Source organism: Ammospiza caudacuta, chromosome 6 (genome assembly GCF_027887145.1).
Source record: "Ammospiza caudacuta isolate bAmmCau1 chromosome 6, bAmmCau1.pri, whole genome shotgun sequence".
Taxonomy (NCBI): Eukaryota; Metazoa; Chordata; class Aves; order Passeriformes; family Passerellidae; genus Ammospiza; species Ammospiza caudacuta.
In genome coordinates, this window is record NC_080598.1 from 48,721,124 (window position 1) to 48,737,476 (window position 16,353).

Consider the following 16,353-nt stretch of genomic DNA (forward strand, 5'->3'; position numbering starts at 1 on the left):
CTGATTGTCAAACAAACAATGCAGCAATTTGGTTCAAATTGAAATGCAAAAGGAGGAGGAAGTAATGGATAGTCCCCAGACACACTGACACCCCAAAAGCTCACTAGAAAAGGAAACTAACTTCTTGGGTAAATGTTGGCACGTGGAAGTTAAATGACGCATAGGCAAGGACTGAGACTTGTCAATCAAGACAATGAACTGGTAAAAAAACCTGTTCTTTGTGTGATCTAGGAAACAAACATACACTTCATCAAACTGTCTAGCTCAAGGTAGCCAACACTTAGCAAGGAAGAATGAATAGTATTTACTGAGAAATTAATTTTAAAGAAGTGGAATGTGCGAGTGTATCCTGTAGGGACAGACTGGTTCTTTGCCTCTTCTGTCATCATACAGCACATGCATTGATCTCAGGGCACTCTGCCCTCACCCAGCTTCTGTAGCATAGAAGAAATCACTATAGACAAGAGGTACTGAGTTTTGGCTAATATCTGTCAGCTTCAGCTCTTTTCTGACAAGCTTTCTTTCAGTACAGTGTTTAGTAGAATTCTTTAGATCAGGCTACAAGAACTGAAAGTAGGAAATTGCTGATGATCTATAGTGGATGGGACATCAGAAGTTGCCAAAAGCAAATGTTTTCTGCCAGATGTGTAACTTTATTCAGCTATCTTATCCCAGGCACAAATTTGATGACATCTGCCCAACTTGTATTTTACAGCTCAAGGACCATTTCATAGCTTTTAAATTCCGTACTCTGTAGTCCTTACAAACTGTGAATCTAGGATGCATCCAACAGGACATTTATTCTAAACAAAAATTGAGATTTTTGTTTTGGGAGACAAATGTATCCTGATAATCCTATCACACTCGTACTTTTTCTAAAAATATTATGAGGAGTATGGAGGAAGAAGTAGAAAGTACTTGATAAAAGTAAGCTTTCTTTCCAAATTTATTTCATCCCTTTAATGGCTTAATAATAAACACCAAAGTAAAACAAACCAAAACAAAATCCCAACCAAAATCTAGCAACAGAAAGTTTGAACATTATGAAAATGTATTTTCCTAGTTTTTGCTTTAATACAAAATTGTCAGTAAAAATAGTTTTACGAAACATTTTACTCTCAATGATTTATCATTTTCTGGTACTCAAAGTTAGGCTGGAAGCTCTCTCAGTTATACTAAGTGACTTGTCCATAAGCAGTAGAAATAGAACATTACATCTATCAAGTTTCAAGTACAATAAAAATGTCCAAACAAAACAGCACATTCTATTTTATCCTATTTGGAGAATTTCTGACTGTCATTAAGGCAATTTTTTTGGTCTTCATTCCTGTATATGTATCTTGCTCATATACAATCCACTTGCATTACTTTAAAAAGCAAATTTCATTGGGGTACAATGTTAGAAGTGTAGAGGTGAAGTAGATCTCTTTAAGGAATTACTTGTCCCCCCACCAAACTTACAATATATGTATCTAGTCTGGGTTTTATGTTTTGAGAGGAAGATTAATAAAGACTTCCAAATCAGAGAGACACTGGTTTAAACCATAGAAAACCTATTTTTAAAATATCTTCACCACAGCACTTCAGTCTCCTATAAGGAACCACTCACAAAACCAGTGTTGCTAAGTTTTCTGAAGGCTACAAGTTTCTAGTCAACCCAACCGAGCAGTGATGAGAGTACTGAAACCAGAAGGTGGATGTCAGAGCTGGGAAGATTCTCAGTTTCCTGGTTTCCACCCAAATCCTTTCTGTGAGCACTGTTTAATAGCTGTTTGCAGCATTAAACTTTAGGTTTAGCAATGTACTTGCATTTGTGTGCAATTCACAAATTATATAGCAACAGGCAAAGGACTATGCATGAACTCGGAGCTATGTGTAACAGCACTGAGAAGCTTCTTGGATTAAATCACTATTTCCAATCCCTCTGACCACAGCACTGTTCACTAGCAGCTGCAGCCATACACTAACACTGCCCCTTTCTTTACTCATCCCTCCAGAAAAGCAAGTGGCTCAAAGTTCAAAATGACCTCACCAATTAAGAAGGTGTTGCTACCTACATGCTTCCAGTGACTTGAATCTCCAGAATTCCAACACACTGCAAAAGCACCAAAACCTATCTCCCCTTTACATCATGGCAAAACATCATGGTTTGGCAAGACTCAATGACACGCCCAGGATGCCACACTCTTAGAATCACAGCTAGCAATATTCACTTTCAAGATGTTGGCGTGCTGAAAATCTTTTGTACAAAAAAGCAACTGTACAAAACTAACTCAGGCACCTCACTGATTTAGTACCCATGAGTTCTAAAGTTCACTGGTTTAGTACCCATGAGTTCTAAATGGAGCTCTACCATTTGTTCACCATCCTGTTTTCTTCTGTCCTCTCTCCAAATTAGATTCACAAGAGGGAAACAGGCCCATAAATTTGATGCAACTTGCCCAAGATGGCCCAGACAATACTCAGTGCCTTGCAGGTCAAGATACAGTTTTCAGTGCAAGTCAAATATTTTGGAATTAATATTCATAAACTAATAAAAATCCCAAGTATTTGTAACTTGTGGTAGCTGCTTCTAAAGGAAGCAGGTGTTTTAATTGCTGTTTCTTTTCAAACACAAACCTACAAAACCTGATGAAACACGACTTCAATAAACTGAAGCAAAAAGTATTAAATCTATGTTCCTACATGCCCTCTCTTAGCATATCACAGTATCTTTCATGCTTTAACTCCTGGTGCCAGCTGGATTGCAGGTTTCAGTAGAAACTTGCACACAGTTGGCTACTTTGAACTTCTGCCTTTATTTGGTCTGTGAATATACTGCAAGCTGTTAATAATTGAGAAACTGATTTCTGACATTAACACTCTAACTATAATTGCATATCCTAACCTTTAGTAGCAATGTGAACAATCAGTTTTATAAGTCTATGCAGTAACACCTGCACAAACACAAAATAATCCTAATAACAGTATTTTACTCTTTTACTATGCCTTATGTTTTTCTAAATGAAAACTAAGGGATGGTGGAATTGGAGTAAATAGTAACCAATGTTTGTCAGATATCATTTCAAGATTTCATATAAAAGCAGATGCTGATTTTAGAATTCATTTGTGATTGTTAGCAGTGTTTCACACATAGGTGTGGAATTTTAAATGGTCATTTAAAACCATAAAGCTAATTAATCAGTTACAAAGTGTAACCTCCTCTTCCCAACAAAATCTTTCCTTTTTCCTTCCTACACACAGCAGGTATTGCTTGCCCTTTTACCATGCACAGTTCCTGAAAGCTGCTTAGGAGAGGAGGACAAGGACAACTCTTCTCTTTCCAGAGCAGTTTCTTGGTACACCCTGCTCTCCTGAGAGCAGCTTCTCAAGAAGCATTCCTCTGGCAGGGTCACAAAGCAGTCTGACAATAGCTTTCCTCAGCTGCATGGGAAATGCTTTGATGGTAATTGACTCTCTTCCCCGGGCAGAGTATCAAAGTGCAAATCAAGGCTTCCCTGGGAATCTGGAGTTGGTTGCCCAGGCTAGAACAATAGCAGTGATGCTAGACAGTCTTGGTAATGGTTTCTATTTTAACTTCTGCCTTTATTTTTTAGAGCTGCCTGTCACTTGGCATTACTACCATGCTTGCTGGCTAGTGATACGTTTGTTTTCTTGTATTCTCTGTTTTTGTGCAGCTGTATTTCACTATGGATTCCTGTAATACCTTCACTGCAAGCTCTGTGGGGCAGGATGGCTCCTGCAGCATTTGCACAGCCCAGTCCAGTGGGGGTCCAGGCTCTGTTAATGCACAGCATTAAAACCTCAGGTCTGGTCACAGAACAGGGAGGGGAGTATTGGCAGGAAGTGAGACCTCTCTTTGCTCCTTGTCACCTGCTTACTGCCTTGCATCAATCAGAGAAAAAAACCCAAAACAGGCAGGATGTGTGCAAGGAAGGAGCTGAAACAGTGCCCAAGTGAATGGAAAGTATCCAGATGGCTGTGGTAACTTACACGATAGGAGTCAAATCAAAACAAAATGAAAACAGAACCATATGCCATGTATCCTGCACTCTCTTGCTCTTTCTCTCTCTCCCTGCCTTTCTCCTGGCTGTTGCCCCAGGTCTTTCTATCACTATGGATAATAGTATGTTACTCATTTAAGTGTATGTCATGAATAACAATAACCTCTCTTTTACATAAGAGAGCACGTATTAATATTATTCATGTAACAAATGTAATATGAACCACAAAATTATACTCATGTAAGGGTCAAGGAAGTGCAATGGTCTACAAGGGAAGTTATATTTCTTTATTACATCCTTTTTATCTGGTATGCTGTATACTTATAAAAGAGAATATTAATTTTATACGTCTATGTTGCTATATGCTATAGAAATATCTACTCACAACCTGCTTGTATCTCAGGGGGAGTATTCAAAAGCATCATGGCAGTGGCAGCATCAATGTCAGGATCTGGAAAAATCAACCAATAAATACATTATTTACAACTGGGCTAATCTTCTTACCCCCATTGCTAAACTACAGGTTTGACCATGTCTCTGAGTGAAAAGGTAGGAGAGTTCAGCACTCAGAGGGCTCATTGGCTACACATTAAATTTATCCCCAAACTTGCATGTGATCCCCTTGTTACTATTAAACAGAGTGGTGATCTATGTCACTGAGCCATACTTATGCTTGTGTGTGCATGATATCTTTGCTGTTAGCCTCACCAATTCCCTGTTTAATTCTGTGAAGAGTATTTAGATTTCATTACAAAGGATCTGAGAAAGCAGGAGCAACATCACAATTTGGAAGCCACAGAGAGGGATGAGCTGACAGCTGAGTGGAAAAGCACAAGGAATACCTGAGCAAGTACAAAAGATGACACTTGGTCATTTCTATTTGTCAAGAAAGATTTCAGCAAAGTTTGAGAAAGTGTTGGAAGACAAACTGCTGCAATTAAGAAAAAAAAAAAGAAACTAGCATTTCATCGAAGCATCAATTTATTTGCATTCCTGTCCACTGTCACTTTAATATAAGCAAAAATAATCAGCTGGCTGCTGTTATTCTTAAATTGGTTTCTGAATCCATCATGAAAAGTCAGCTGACAGATGGTAAGTTATAGAGACAGAACAAAATATGATCCTTTTATAACTATATTCACTTGCTTCACACACAACAGCTCGGCTGCTATGGAAATGCAGGTATCTATGACAACAGTAAACAACCCCACAACGGCCACTGAATAAGCTGAAAAGAACATCTGCCCCAGCAAAGCGTCCCAGCTGCCCTGGGGCACAACTTGCTAATCGTGCAGTGATGCCGTGTGACAGAGAAAGCCGCCTATGCCATGTCCAAATAAATGAAGTGTGCAATTGAAGCAGACATAAAAATGCACACCCTAGCTGACTGCTGCCTCTGTGCTGCTAAACTGAATGACTAATGAGTATGCATTTGTTGGTTGGGGTTGGGGTTTTTTTCAGCTTGTCAGTATTTATACCAAATTACATAAAAAAAAAATAATTTACTACTAATAGCTTCATGGCACTTTCTTTCTGCTATTATGATAGAAAATTACTTACCACTGTTAAAAATATCTGTATTTTTGATCTTTATATATTTCAAATCTACTCCCAGTAATGTGATGTGGTATAAAGCCCTGTAATATATTAACAATACAAATGACGTAGACAGGATTTCAAAATCTGCTTAAGCCAAACAGAAATTCACTTGACTGCAGAATTTAAAAAAGGGACTTTTTATTTGTTTAAGTATGTACTACTTTTCTGTGAATAGCTGCAAGCACTCTTCTAAAGGTGACTGCTCTATTATTTAATTGCTAAAACACTAAACAAGGAAACAGTGTAGTGGGTGTCAAACTGAAGCTGAAGCAGCAGCAGCAGCAGGCTTAGATAAAAGGTGCCTGTGTCTTCTGGACAGGTCAACATTTTCCAAAGAAAAAGCAGCATTATCAACTTATGTTCAAGTCTGAAGACACCTCAAAAGCAGAATTCCTGCTGCAATTATCTATGCTGAAAGTGCCATTTCCCAACAGCATCATTCCCAAATATATGCCATGTTGCAAGACTGGATCCACACACCACACAGCAAGTGTGTGCTTTCCAATTAAAGAGGAATAATCCATCTAATGTTAAAAAGCAAGACAAAAGAAGCCTGAGAAAGACAAACCAAATTCACCAGAATTCTTCTCTCTTTTTCATACCATAAAATTAAGAGATTCTTAAAAGTTGAATTTAGCATATCATAATTCCTACAGCCAACTTCAGCATTTATTTATTGGCTGTTCCTAAATTTTGCTTTGTTTTAGTTCAGTGGATGACACTGTAACATAATGTGAATTTTGCTGCTCAAAGAATAAAAGGACACTACCAGGAAAAGCACATTTCCTGATGACTTTGGGTTTTGTTTGTGTAATAAACTCTGTGATCTGAGATAAAATTGATGCAACCAGTTTCTGTTGAAAGGTGCATTCTCAGCCTTTGGACCACTAACAGCACCACAGTGTTTCTGCAATGACGTGAGACATGAACATGAGCTGCTCACAACAGGGACTGCATCTGCAGCAGCTGTCTCCCACAGCACAGCCATGTCTCAAAGCCCATCCACACCTGCTATCAGCTGTCTCCCAAAGCTTAGCCACATCTCAAGCCCATCCACGCCTGCTATGTTTCTGTTTCTGCTGGTATACTCTTGAAGAAACTAGACAGAAGAAACTAATCCATAATGCCTTGGCAGAGGTAAGAGAGCTCAGAGGCATGCATGAATGGTGGTGTCAGTAGCATCCAGGAAAATGTGCTTTTGGTTTTCCTACTGCAAGGAAGAAAGAAAAAGGAGGGACTGGTGCACAAGTGAGACAAGGGCCAAGGGCCAGCTGTCTGAGCCTGCAAAAAGAGGCAGATTGAAAAACTGGCACATTCTTTTGCAGCATTTTTGTCCACAATCTGGAGGCGTTCTCATGAGCAGTGTGTCAAGAAGAGCCAAGAAGTAGCCATGAGGTGCAGCATCAAAGGCATGGGATTGAAAGGCACCTTTGCTGAGACTGGCACTTCTGGCTTTGCTGCTGGTCCCCACCAGTGCCCCCATGCTGATGGCCCCTTCCCCATTGAAGTCTCTTCCACGTGGATGCTCCCATTTGTAGCTGTAAGGCCTGACCTTGCTTACTGCTGCATCCCCACCAGCTGGTGACTGGATCCTGTCCCTTCTACCTGGCCTGTGGTCGTGCAGCTGTGGATTTCAGAACTGAGATCTCTGCCCTGCCTGAAGTCTGTGATCAACACAAAGGCTCCTGAAGTTATTAACAGTGGGTGGTTAGTGAAACATGATTGCAGGAACATCTTTCCCTAGGAAACCAGGTTAAAAATAACTACATATAAAGTTTTGGAATATAAAAAATTAAGTATTTAAATTAATGTATTCTGGCTTCTTTTTTTGCTAATTCAAGTAAAAATGGTGAACTGACTGCATACATGAACTGTTAATTTTTGGTCAGTGGAAAGCAGATGTCCAGTCTTCCCTATGAAAGAGGGAAGTAAGGAGCAATGAAGAAAAGGAAGGATTGCGGGTGTTGTACAAAGAAGTAAGAGTGTGTCAAAGTCTCAAACAGGCAACACTGGAGAGTGTTAAGAAAATAATGACAAAAATTGCCAGCAGCCACAGTTCTCCCTAACAAACAACTGCAGTCCAGCTGTACATTTGGTACTTCATGCTGCAGTCTGAAGTTTCAGTGCTTGGTCCCTCACACACCAAGGATCCATCACAAGGTACCAGAAAGGACCTGGAAGAAGCCTTAAGCACTTAGAAGATCTTGTAAGGCATGAAAGGCATCAAGGAGCTGGATTTCTACTACAGCTGCAGTACCTCCCCTTGCACTGCTCTGGCCAGCATTGCTCTTAAACAACACTTGTTTTCACAAAGATGATACCGGGGGTGGTATGAACCTCATGGCAGTTCTGTTTGCTGCAGTTTAGATTCTTGTCAGCAGAGTCTTCAACAGTGAACACCAAATCTCTAAACAGCACCTAGTTCTTTCAGTGAAAAAATAACCTACAGTATCACTCTGGAATTACATCTTCTATGATATTGTCAAGATGTACTTGGAGCCAAACTTTGCTTTGCATTTTACCTGTATAAATCAGAATCTGTCTTGCACAGACATGTGAAGTGGCAAAATGGTAGGCATGAAATATTTAGCATGAGATTACATACAAGCAATGCAGAAGATAGCCCTCAGGTAGAAGACTCTTTATTCTAGAATTCACAAAAAATAATTAAAATCAGTCATGTAGCTGAGAAAGCCAGATGTGACAGCTGTTCTTTTTTATGTTGTGATCTCTGATCAGAGTTCATTTTATATAGAGAGAAAGTGATTTACAGTAATTCGTATCATTTTGATACTATTTTAAACTTTGATCAAACCCTTCAAATCCATCCCCTTCCAATTAAATAAAAATTAGGGTAACATAGTGCCTTTCTGGCTGTGCAAAGGGAAATTTATCTTTACAGCCATACCATAAGGTTTTAAAGAAAATAGCAGCTAAAGCAGTTCAAAGCAACCATGGCCTGAATTTTCCAGCACAGATGCCTAGAGAGAGGCACTTAAGATGCATATTTAGGTATTAAGAAAATGTTACAGCCAACTGACGTAAAAAATGTAGTTAGTAAATAAACTGCACCATCTGCACACTACAACCATTGCTGTGGTACCTCATCAGGAAGGAATTTATAAGATCTTCTTTTAATTTAAAGTTACTACATCTAAAATAGAACTATTTTTGTGAAGTACTTCACTTTACCATTCAGTATGCTAGTTTTTGGCCCATTCTACTTCTGCCTCAGCATCCTCCACTACTTTTTCCCATTTATATGTTCCCAGTGTAGATGGAATGCCTAACACCTAGTGTCAATGTATTCAAAAGGCAGAAGTTCAGATTATTCCTTGTCTACAAATCAGTCTTTTAACCCCTTTCCTGCCTCACTTTCTAGCACAGCCCATTCCTACACTTTTTTTTGTTATTTGATTCTTTGATATTTTCAATTTTCATCAGTAGTAAAATGGTGCAAAAGCAACACTGTCTTCCATCTTTACCTTCAGGCTTATTAAACTGCAAGGGAGCAAAGAGCAGCTTGCCCCTCTTTAACTTCTCTATTAACAGATGTGCCTTTTCCCTTTCCATACCATGATGGTTAACGTTGGTATAAGTCAGGTCAAAACCATACAGAATAATGAACAGAATGAAGGCTTTTTTCCCCCATTTGCTTTTTTTTCCTTTCTATTTTTAATTTATTTTGCCTAATGACGGAATAAGAATATAGCTGTTAAAATAAAGTTGCAATGTGCAAGACAGAAAGAAATACCTGAAGAGAATTGTAAGTACTGTAACTCTGTCAAACTCCTTCATGTGGGAAGCCACTGAGTCCACTTCTGAAATATTTAAATAAGGTTGAGAAGTTCTCTTAAAATAAACAGAATACTTGTGGAAGAGTACAGTAAACCAGTAGGATTCAGAACCAAGATCTTGGGAAGAAACAAGAAGTTATATTCGTATCTCAACAACAGTGCACGAAAGACCAAGCATGAGAATTCTGGAAGCTATACAATAGAGGTCAGGAGGAAGCAACTTCATTAGTAATGCCAAGTCACAGTGGAGCATCTCACACTCCTTAAATAGATCTAGTATGAGACACAGAAGAAGAAAGGCACAGGTCTAAATGAACTAATAATTTTTCCTATTTAGGTTCATTTCTGGCACTGCCAAGTAAGCTATGGCACAAGTATCATAAGAGGTCTAATTTTAAAAAATACAGAACATTTTTCCCAGAAACCTTCTTCCTGCTTTTATATTTTGTTACATTTGTATTGTCATGAAGCAACACATACAATTTCCATTCTCTAAAAATACCATTTTATCAGCTGAAAACCTGTAAACTAAACATACAGTTGCAATGTATTCTTGTTAAGAATGCTAGCTTTAATAAAAAGAATGATAGAAGAAAGAGTTACAGTAGGTCCTATGCATGCACTAACTCAAAGAGGTTCATTTATCATTCAGAAAGCTGTGGGAAAACAAAGCATCCTAACTTTTCATCTCAGGAGTAAAGGCTGAGATCATTTAACTGTTAAAAGACAGACTCAGAATACTGATAGTCATTTTACCAGTGCAAAATAAAAAATATTTTAAGAGACACCTGACTAAAGAGAGATGAGACAACATCTTACACATAAAGATGATGCATTATAGCATATATAGCTTAAATGCAGGTTGGAGATTTTTGCTTTGGTTTTGTTCCTTAATTTTTTTTTCATTTTGATGCACATTACTGGCAAGGCTAACTTTCAGTGCAGAGGGACGTGGAGAAAAAAAATCTACCAATCACAAAGGCAACAGTAAAGTTTTTTGACTCCATCCAGCCTGTGTGGCTTGGAGTATTGAACAGAGAACATCAGCTAGAGAAAACACTGGCCAGTCAGCTAGCACAGAAGAGAGAAACAATTTGCTGTTCCATCATGTACTTACCTGATTTTTGATCAGGAATTTCAACCATCTTCTTGACTGATTGCTGCAGCCTCAGCTTCTACAGTGGAAGACGTGATTATGAGGGCTGTAACTCCTTGCAGCCTTACAGGTTGCAAACATTTTTTTTTGACTGAAGAATACACATACACATAAACACACATGCTCTTTGTACCCAGTTATGCAGATGTGTGTTATCTCTGGGACATCGAGGTCACCATTGCTCAAGCTTTCATCATGTCCCTGCTGCTAACAATAGGCTTCTCTTTCAGCAAAGTGGGAGGATGGCCAGCAGAGGAAGTCCTCTATAAAACTGTGACCAGGAAGCAGTCCTCTATAAAACTCTGACCATTTAAGACCAAATAAACCATACCCTATATTGTCCCATACCAGTGTTTTTCTAAGCACTCATTTCCCTCTCACTGCTATTTCAAAATATATTTGTGTGCACCAGGCCTTGAGAACCAAGTAGCTCTTTCAGTCCAGCAGGCACAGGACGTGCCAGCTGGAAAAGACCCAATGCATTTCCCTTAGCCTGAGTGACCCTTGAGGAAATGTCTTCAGTCCCCCTGCCTCCCTCAACCACTACAGTTTCCTGAAGTTCTGCAGGAAAAGGTGGCTTCTGGGTACTTCCACCACAAAATGAGTCTTCGGGAGGGCTTCACTCAAATGCCCCAGCTCTTGGAATGACCACGCCATAATCCACACCAAGAACAAAGAGAGCAAAGGCCTGGGGAGGGGAACATAAATTCCCTACTGGTTTCAGGATCCAGACAGCAAAGGGGCAAATATCAGATAAACATGAAAACAAAACTGAGAGAGGTATTTCAAGGATTTGAAGAAAAAAAAGTTGCTGCTAATGATGAGAAAAAGGTCAGGCATGTGACACTGCCAATGAGAGTGGTGTATATAGCATAAGAGCCAAATGCAGTCTAAAACCAACATAAGAGCAGAAAGGATGAACAAAAAATCCAGCAGCTAAAATAGCTGTGTGCTAATAACACAGGCAGACTGCCATAATGGAAGAGGAATTCAAAGCACTAGTGCTATTACAGGAAAATTCACAAACAGGGTGGAACAGAATTATTAGTGAAACAGGTGTCAAAAGGTCTGTGCTTTTCAAAGAAAATACAGATTTTATATGGTAGGATACTGTTATGCAATAAAGAAAGAGCAGACTTCGGAAATAGAATAAAAAAGAAAATGTTTGGCAATGCTGTGGACAGATGGTCAAAGAAGATTTCTAAGAAAGAGACTCTGGGTCTGCTCTTGACTTCTTACACTAGATATAGATTTGGATAGAGCTCTGCATCATTAAAGAAATGGGAATTACGTCAACAAGGGAGACTAACTTCACAGTGCAGATTGGAGAACAAATGCTATTAATCATGGTAAGACCAGTTATTCCTGGATGTGACAGCTGACAAGTTTCTTTATCCATGTTGCTGAATGATCAAGAATAGATTCTATTCTGCTCTTTATGTTAAATAATGAGGATGACTTTGGAACAGGGGACCATGAAGCAATTCAGTTTAGATTAATTGGGAAGGATAACAGGAAGCCTAATTTTGTTTAAGATCTATTATTTTGAAAGAGCAAGTTCTGATGAACTAAATGCTTCCTGTGGAAAACAGAAAACAGACTGGACTGAGGAACTCTATACCTCAGCCTGGGGAAAGCAGCAGTTTCTGCAAGTCACTGCACCAAGACCTAGAGGAAACCTAGAAAAAAAGCAGGGAAGAGGCACTCTTTGAAAATGAAACCACAAAACCCTAAAAAAAACCAGCTAGACCACCAAACCAACATGGAAACTGACTTTATGACAAAAAGCAGAGAGCTTGGCTTGCTCAGCTAAGCAAAACGAAGGCAGAGGAACTAAGACTATCAATATGAGGTAATCAGGGGATGCAGGGGTAAAAAGCAAGGTAGAAGGACTACTAAGTTGAAAGATAATTTCAGTAAAGCAGCACTGGCTGAAGACAAGACTGGCAATCAGAACACTTCTAGTAAACTCTTCTAACAGGAGCTGAAACAAAGCAAGAAGTCTGCATGTGAAGTTTCAGAAGTATTTACAGTGTGCTGCTGCTCACAATGTGACCCAAGGGAAGGGACCCTTTGGAAGCTGCCTTCCAAACTGCCTCTCTAGGGCAGGTAAGCTCTCTGCAAAGCTATGACAGAGAGGGGAAGAGCACAAAACACAGTCATGAAGAAACTATGGCAGTGAAAGCCTATTTGCACAAAGGCTTAACTACATAAACCTGCAGAAGCACCAGGATGGTGTCTGACAAGTACATGGAGATGCTGAGGACTTCTCCAGCTCTGTGGATGATGACTGAGCACAGGGAGGATGCTCAGCATGGCTGGAACAAGGTGCTCTTCTGCTTCTCTGAAGGAAATCAATGGAGGAAGACAGTAACACTGCCATCATCTGAAAAAAACTCGTTCCACTCTTACTGCAATACTCCTCTTAAACCTCTTTCATTTTCAAATAAAGGAAATGACAGAAGAGCAGGAATCTACTATTTAGGGCCTTTTCACTTTTTTTGCCAGAGGGCTTCTCAAGCAGCCTGAGGAATGAGGCTCAAGCCAATGGTAAGGCAGTGCAAAAAATACCAATGCCATTTTTGAAGGATTGTTATCATTAAGTATGAAAACAAAAATAGGCTTTGAAGATCTTGGAAGTCTCACTGCAGATGTCTTCAAGATAACCCATGGAGTAGCAGAATTACTTTCAAATTACAACAGTCAATATTGTGAAACCACACTGGCCAGTTCTGGTGAAGACTTCTGGTTAAAGCAACATGGTGAACACAGGCTGAACACTGAAGAGACCTTACAGTGAAACTAGTCAGCCTTAGGCTGGGGCTTTAACTTAGCTTAAACAGCACACATAAGAACAGGAATTATTTAAAAGAACTGCAACACCATTTGTTTAGATTAAACACTGCTTCCTAATTATCAAAGTTTTTTTGTTTCTTACTTCCATACTTCACAAAAGAGATTTTGTGGAAGATATGCTGTAAACCTGAAAAAACTTCTCAAAACTTCCTTTGTTTTCATTTCCTTGAATTCAGTTGAATTCCACTAAGCATTTTGCTAATTTGGCACCATCTACACTATATACTAGCAAACATGTAAATTCAATATTGACATCATTGGCATTTTTGCTTACATATTTCAAAAGCAGAGGAAATATGAAATGTTATGAACTAAAATGTGGCAAGAGAGTAATTCATTTGAGAGTCTAAAGAGCAAGCACTAAGACAAGATTTTGCTGCTAAGTCACGTTTACACGCCCCCTTTGATGCTTCTAACTTGCCCAACTGCTATCATGCAGCTCCTTTCTAGCTAAAATGGTTGAAACAACTTTTTACTATTATCTATTATATTTTGATTAATTTAATTAAAATTAATTTAATTAAAATGAAGGAGGATTCCACTTTTGCCAACCTCTGATTTGCTATGAATGATCCTGTTCGAACGCCCTGAATTCTGAATGGCCACTAGCTGACAGGTGAAGTTACCAAAAGAGTAAGAAATGGGCAGCACACAATCAGAACTCTTTTGCAGACTCTTTCAGCTCATCAGCTGAAAGGTGTAAAGTGTATTTACTCCACAAAACAGAGTGGGTAGGCTAAGAAGCTCTCATCCCCTTCTTTTTATGCTGAACAAGCACTGATCACACATACAGGGCATGCCTAAAATAAGCTGTGGGATGTGGAAGAGGTTTTATGGCAATTTCTGTGAGCCAGAGAGAGAAGTTTGACAAGAGGATCCATATCTACCCCTGAAAGAATTCTCTACCAATGTTGTTGACAGAGAAACCAGAAAAGAAAGAAGGATAAATAAGAGAAACCTGCAACTGCCTATTCCAATAAGCACTTTGTCTCTTGTGACCAATGAGCAAAGTGTAAACTTATGAGTTTTGTAAGAATGTATAAAAGTGTGCATGCTATAATAAAAATGGTTTTGAAGCCTGCTGAAAATGGAGTGTGTTGTTTTGTATTGTCTTGGTCTCAACTACGGCACTTGGGCACCAAAAAATTTAAAAAATAAATGAAATGAAGCTTTATCCAGAAAACAGTGAGAGCTGGCTCCGTAATCCAGGAAAACACTTATATGTACACATGTGAGAGGATGAGCAGCATCCATGGAAGAGGATCCGGGTGCCAGCATCCTGCAGGGCTCAGCCCCAGGCTAAAACAGCTGGGCAACTCAGCTGTAGTTCAGGACAGTTTCACAAAGGACTAGTGCTTTCATTAACAACAATCATAAGCATGTTCTGCACAATTCTCATGGGCATACAGTGAGGCTGCAGAAGAAAATCCCTTCCAAATGGTGCTAGATCTCATCTCTTTGCAGCCCACCAAAGGCAGCTCCTGACCCCAGGCAGCCGTGGTTCTGGTGGGAAGGAACATCCTTGCTCCCGCCAAGTGGGTGGCAAGACAAAAGCTGCCATGAAGAAACATGGACCTTTATTAAGTATTTAGTCATCTTGTCAACTTTGTGCTTACAACCAAACAGAGAAAAAGCCCCACATTTCCTTTTGTACTCCAAAATTTCAACAAACTCTAGAGAGAGCTGTTTTACTGATTTTAAGCAGCAGTTTCTGCAAACTTTTTCAGTGCAACACCTCTGGCCTTTCAGAGGTTCTACTTCATATACACATAGCACACAGTTTGTACTACCTCTGCTAGTGCAAAATCAATTTACTACCATGATCTGTGCATCAGATCTGAGTGTCTGTTGAGAGCAAAACACGGGCTGTCTGGGCAAATGCATCTTAATAATGTTGGTTAACTGGATCAATTACAACAAACCAACCCAGCGAGAACATGTTTGCCTTGCTCCTTTCCCATCTCTGCACACTCATCTTTAATGAGTGCCTGCCCTCTCCTGGGCATGCCAATGGATCCAGTACCCCACCACCCTCTGTACAGAGGCTCTCCCAATGCACACATCTCCTCCCTGGCATGGCCACAAGGTGAGCAGTTGTTAAGCTTCCCAGTGTGCCTGTTGAAGAGTTCCTTCCCTAGTCCTTATCTCCCTGCTTCTCTCCTTCCCGTCTCCAGCATAGTGCAGGGAAATCTTGAAGGGTAATGGTTGCAAACCTCCAAAAAAGCAAATGCAAAAAGAAAAAACCTTTGATTTATTTTTCATTTTAGTGCCATCCTTTATAGCAAACAGCTGCCCTGCACATAATGAGGAACAGAATTGAAAACATCATAGCGATTCTCTTCCCCTTAAAAATACCTGATGCCCTGATTTCAAGACAATTATTCATAACTCTGGAATAATAACTCATCCAGTATAACAAACATGGCATATTCTATAGAATTGTAAGGCTTTTGTTATAAAAGCCACAAATATAATTTCTTTGGGAATATATCACAGAAGATGTTTCTTTTTTATGCAAAATTGTCAGTGAAATATTAGCAGAGTTACAGATCTGATAGTTACAGGACTCCTTAGAGTAAAAAAACAAGTGGTACATTGTACAACTATAATACAGTTATGGAAAATAGTGAAAAGCCTTAAAATGGCTGGAGAGAAGTCATTAGTCACTTGTTTCAAAGAAGACTAAGAGTGGTAATTATGTCTGATTAAAAATCAATGTTGCTAGACCTGATACTGGTTCGAAAAGACCTGGAATTCACGAACCCACAAACTCCTTAGTGCTGTGTGCACTTAGCTACATCTTTCTTTACCAGAGATCCTTTTAGTTTCAAGACAAAGTATCTGGGAACACATTTGAGGTTGGTTTTCATGTCACTACTGGGTATTCTAACAGAAGTGTGAGGATGTATTTGAATGTAACAAAGAGCTTATTTATAAAGTT

The 16,353-nt window shown here is 39.3% G+C and overlaps 1 protein-coding gene across 2 annotated transcripts in view; it reads right to left on the minus strand.

Annotated features, from left to right (window-relative positions):
• FOXN3 (forkhead box N3) overlaps positions 1-16,353 on the minus strand; it is a 204,636-nt gene that overhangs the window by 22,060 nt on the left and 166,223 nt on the right. The window contains exon 7 of one of the 2 annotated variants that reach the window (XM_058806241.1): positions 4,390-4,455. The exons of the other annotated variant lie outside the window; for it this stretch is intronic. Coding sequence (XP_058662224.1) covers positions 4,390-4,455 — 66 coding nt within the window. The remainder of the gene's footprint in view (positions 1-4,389; positions 4,456-16,353) is intronic. 2 annotated transcript variants of the gene reach the window in all.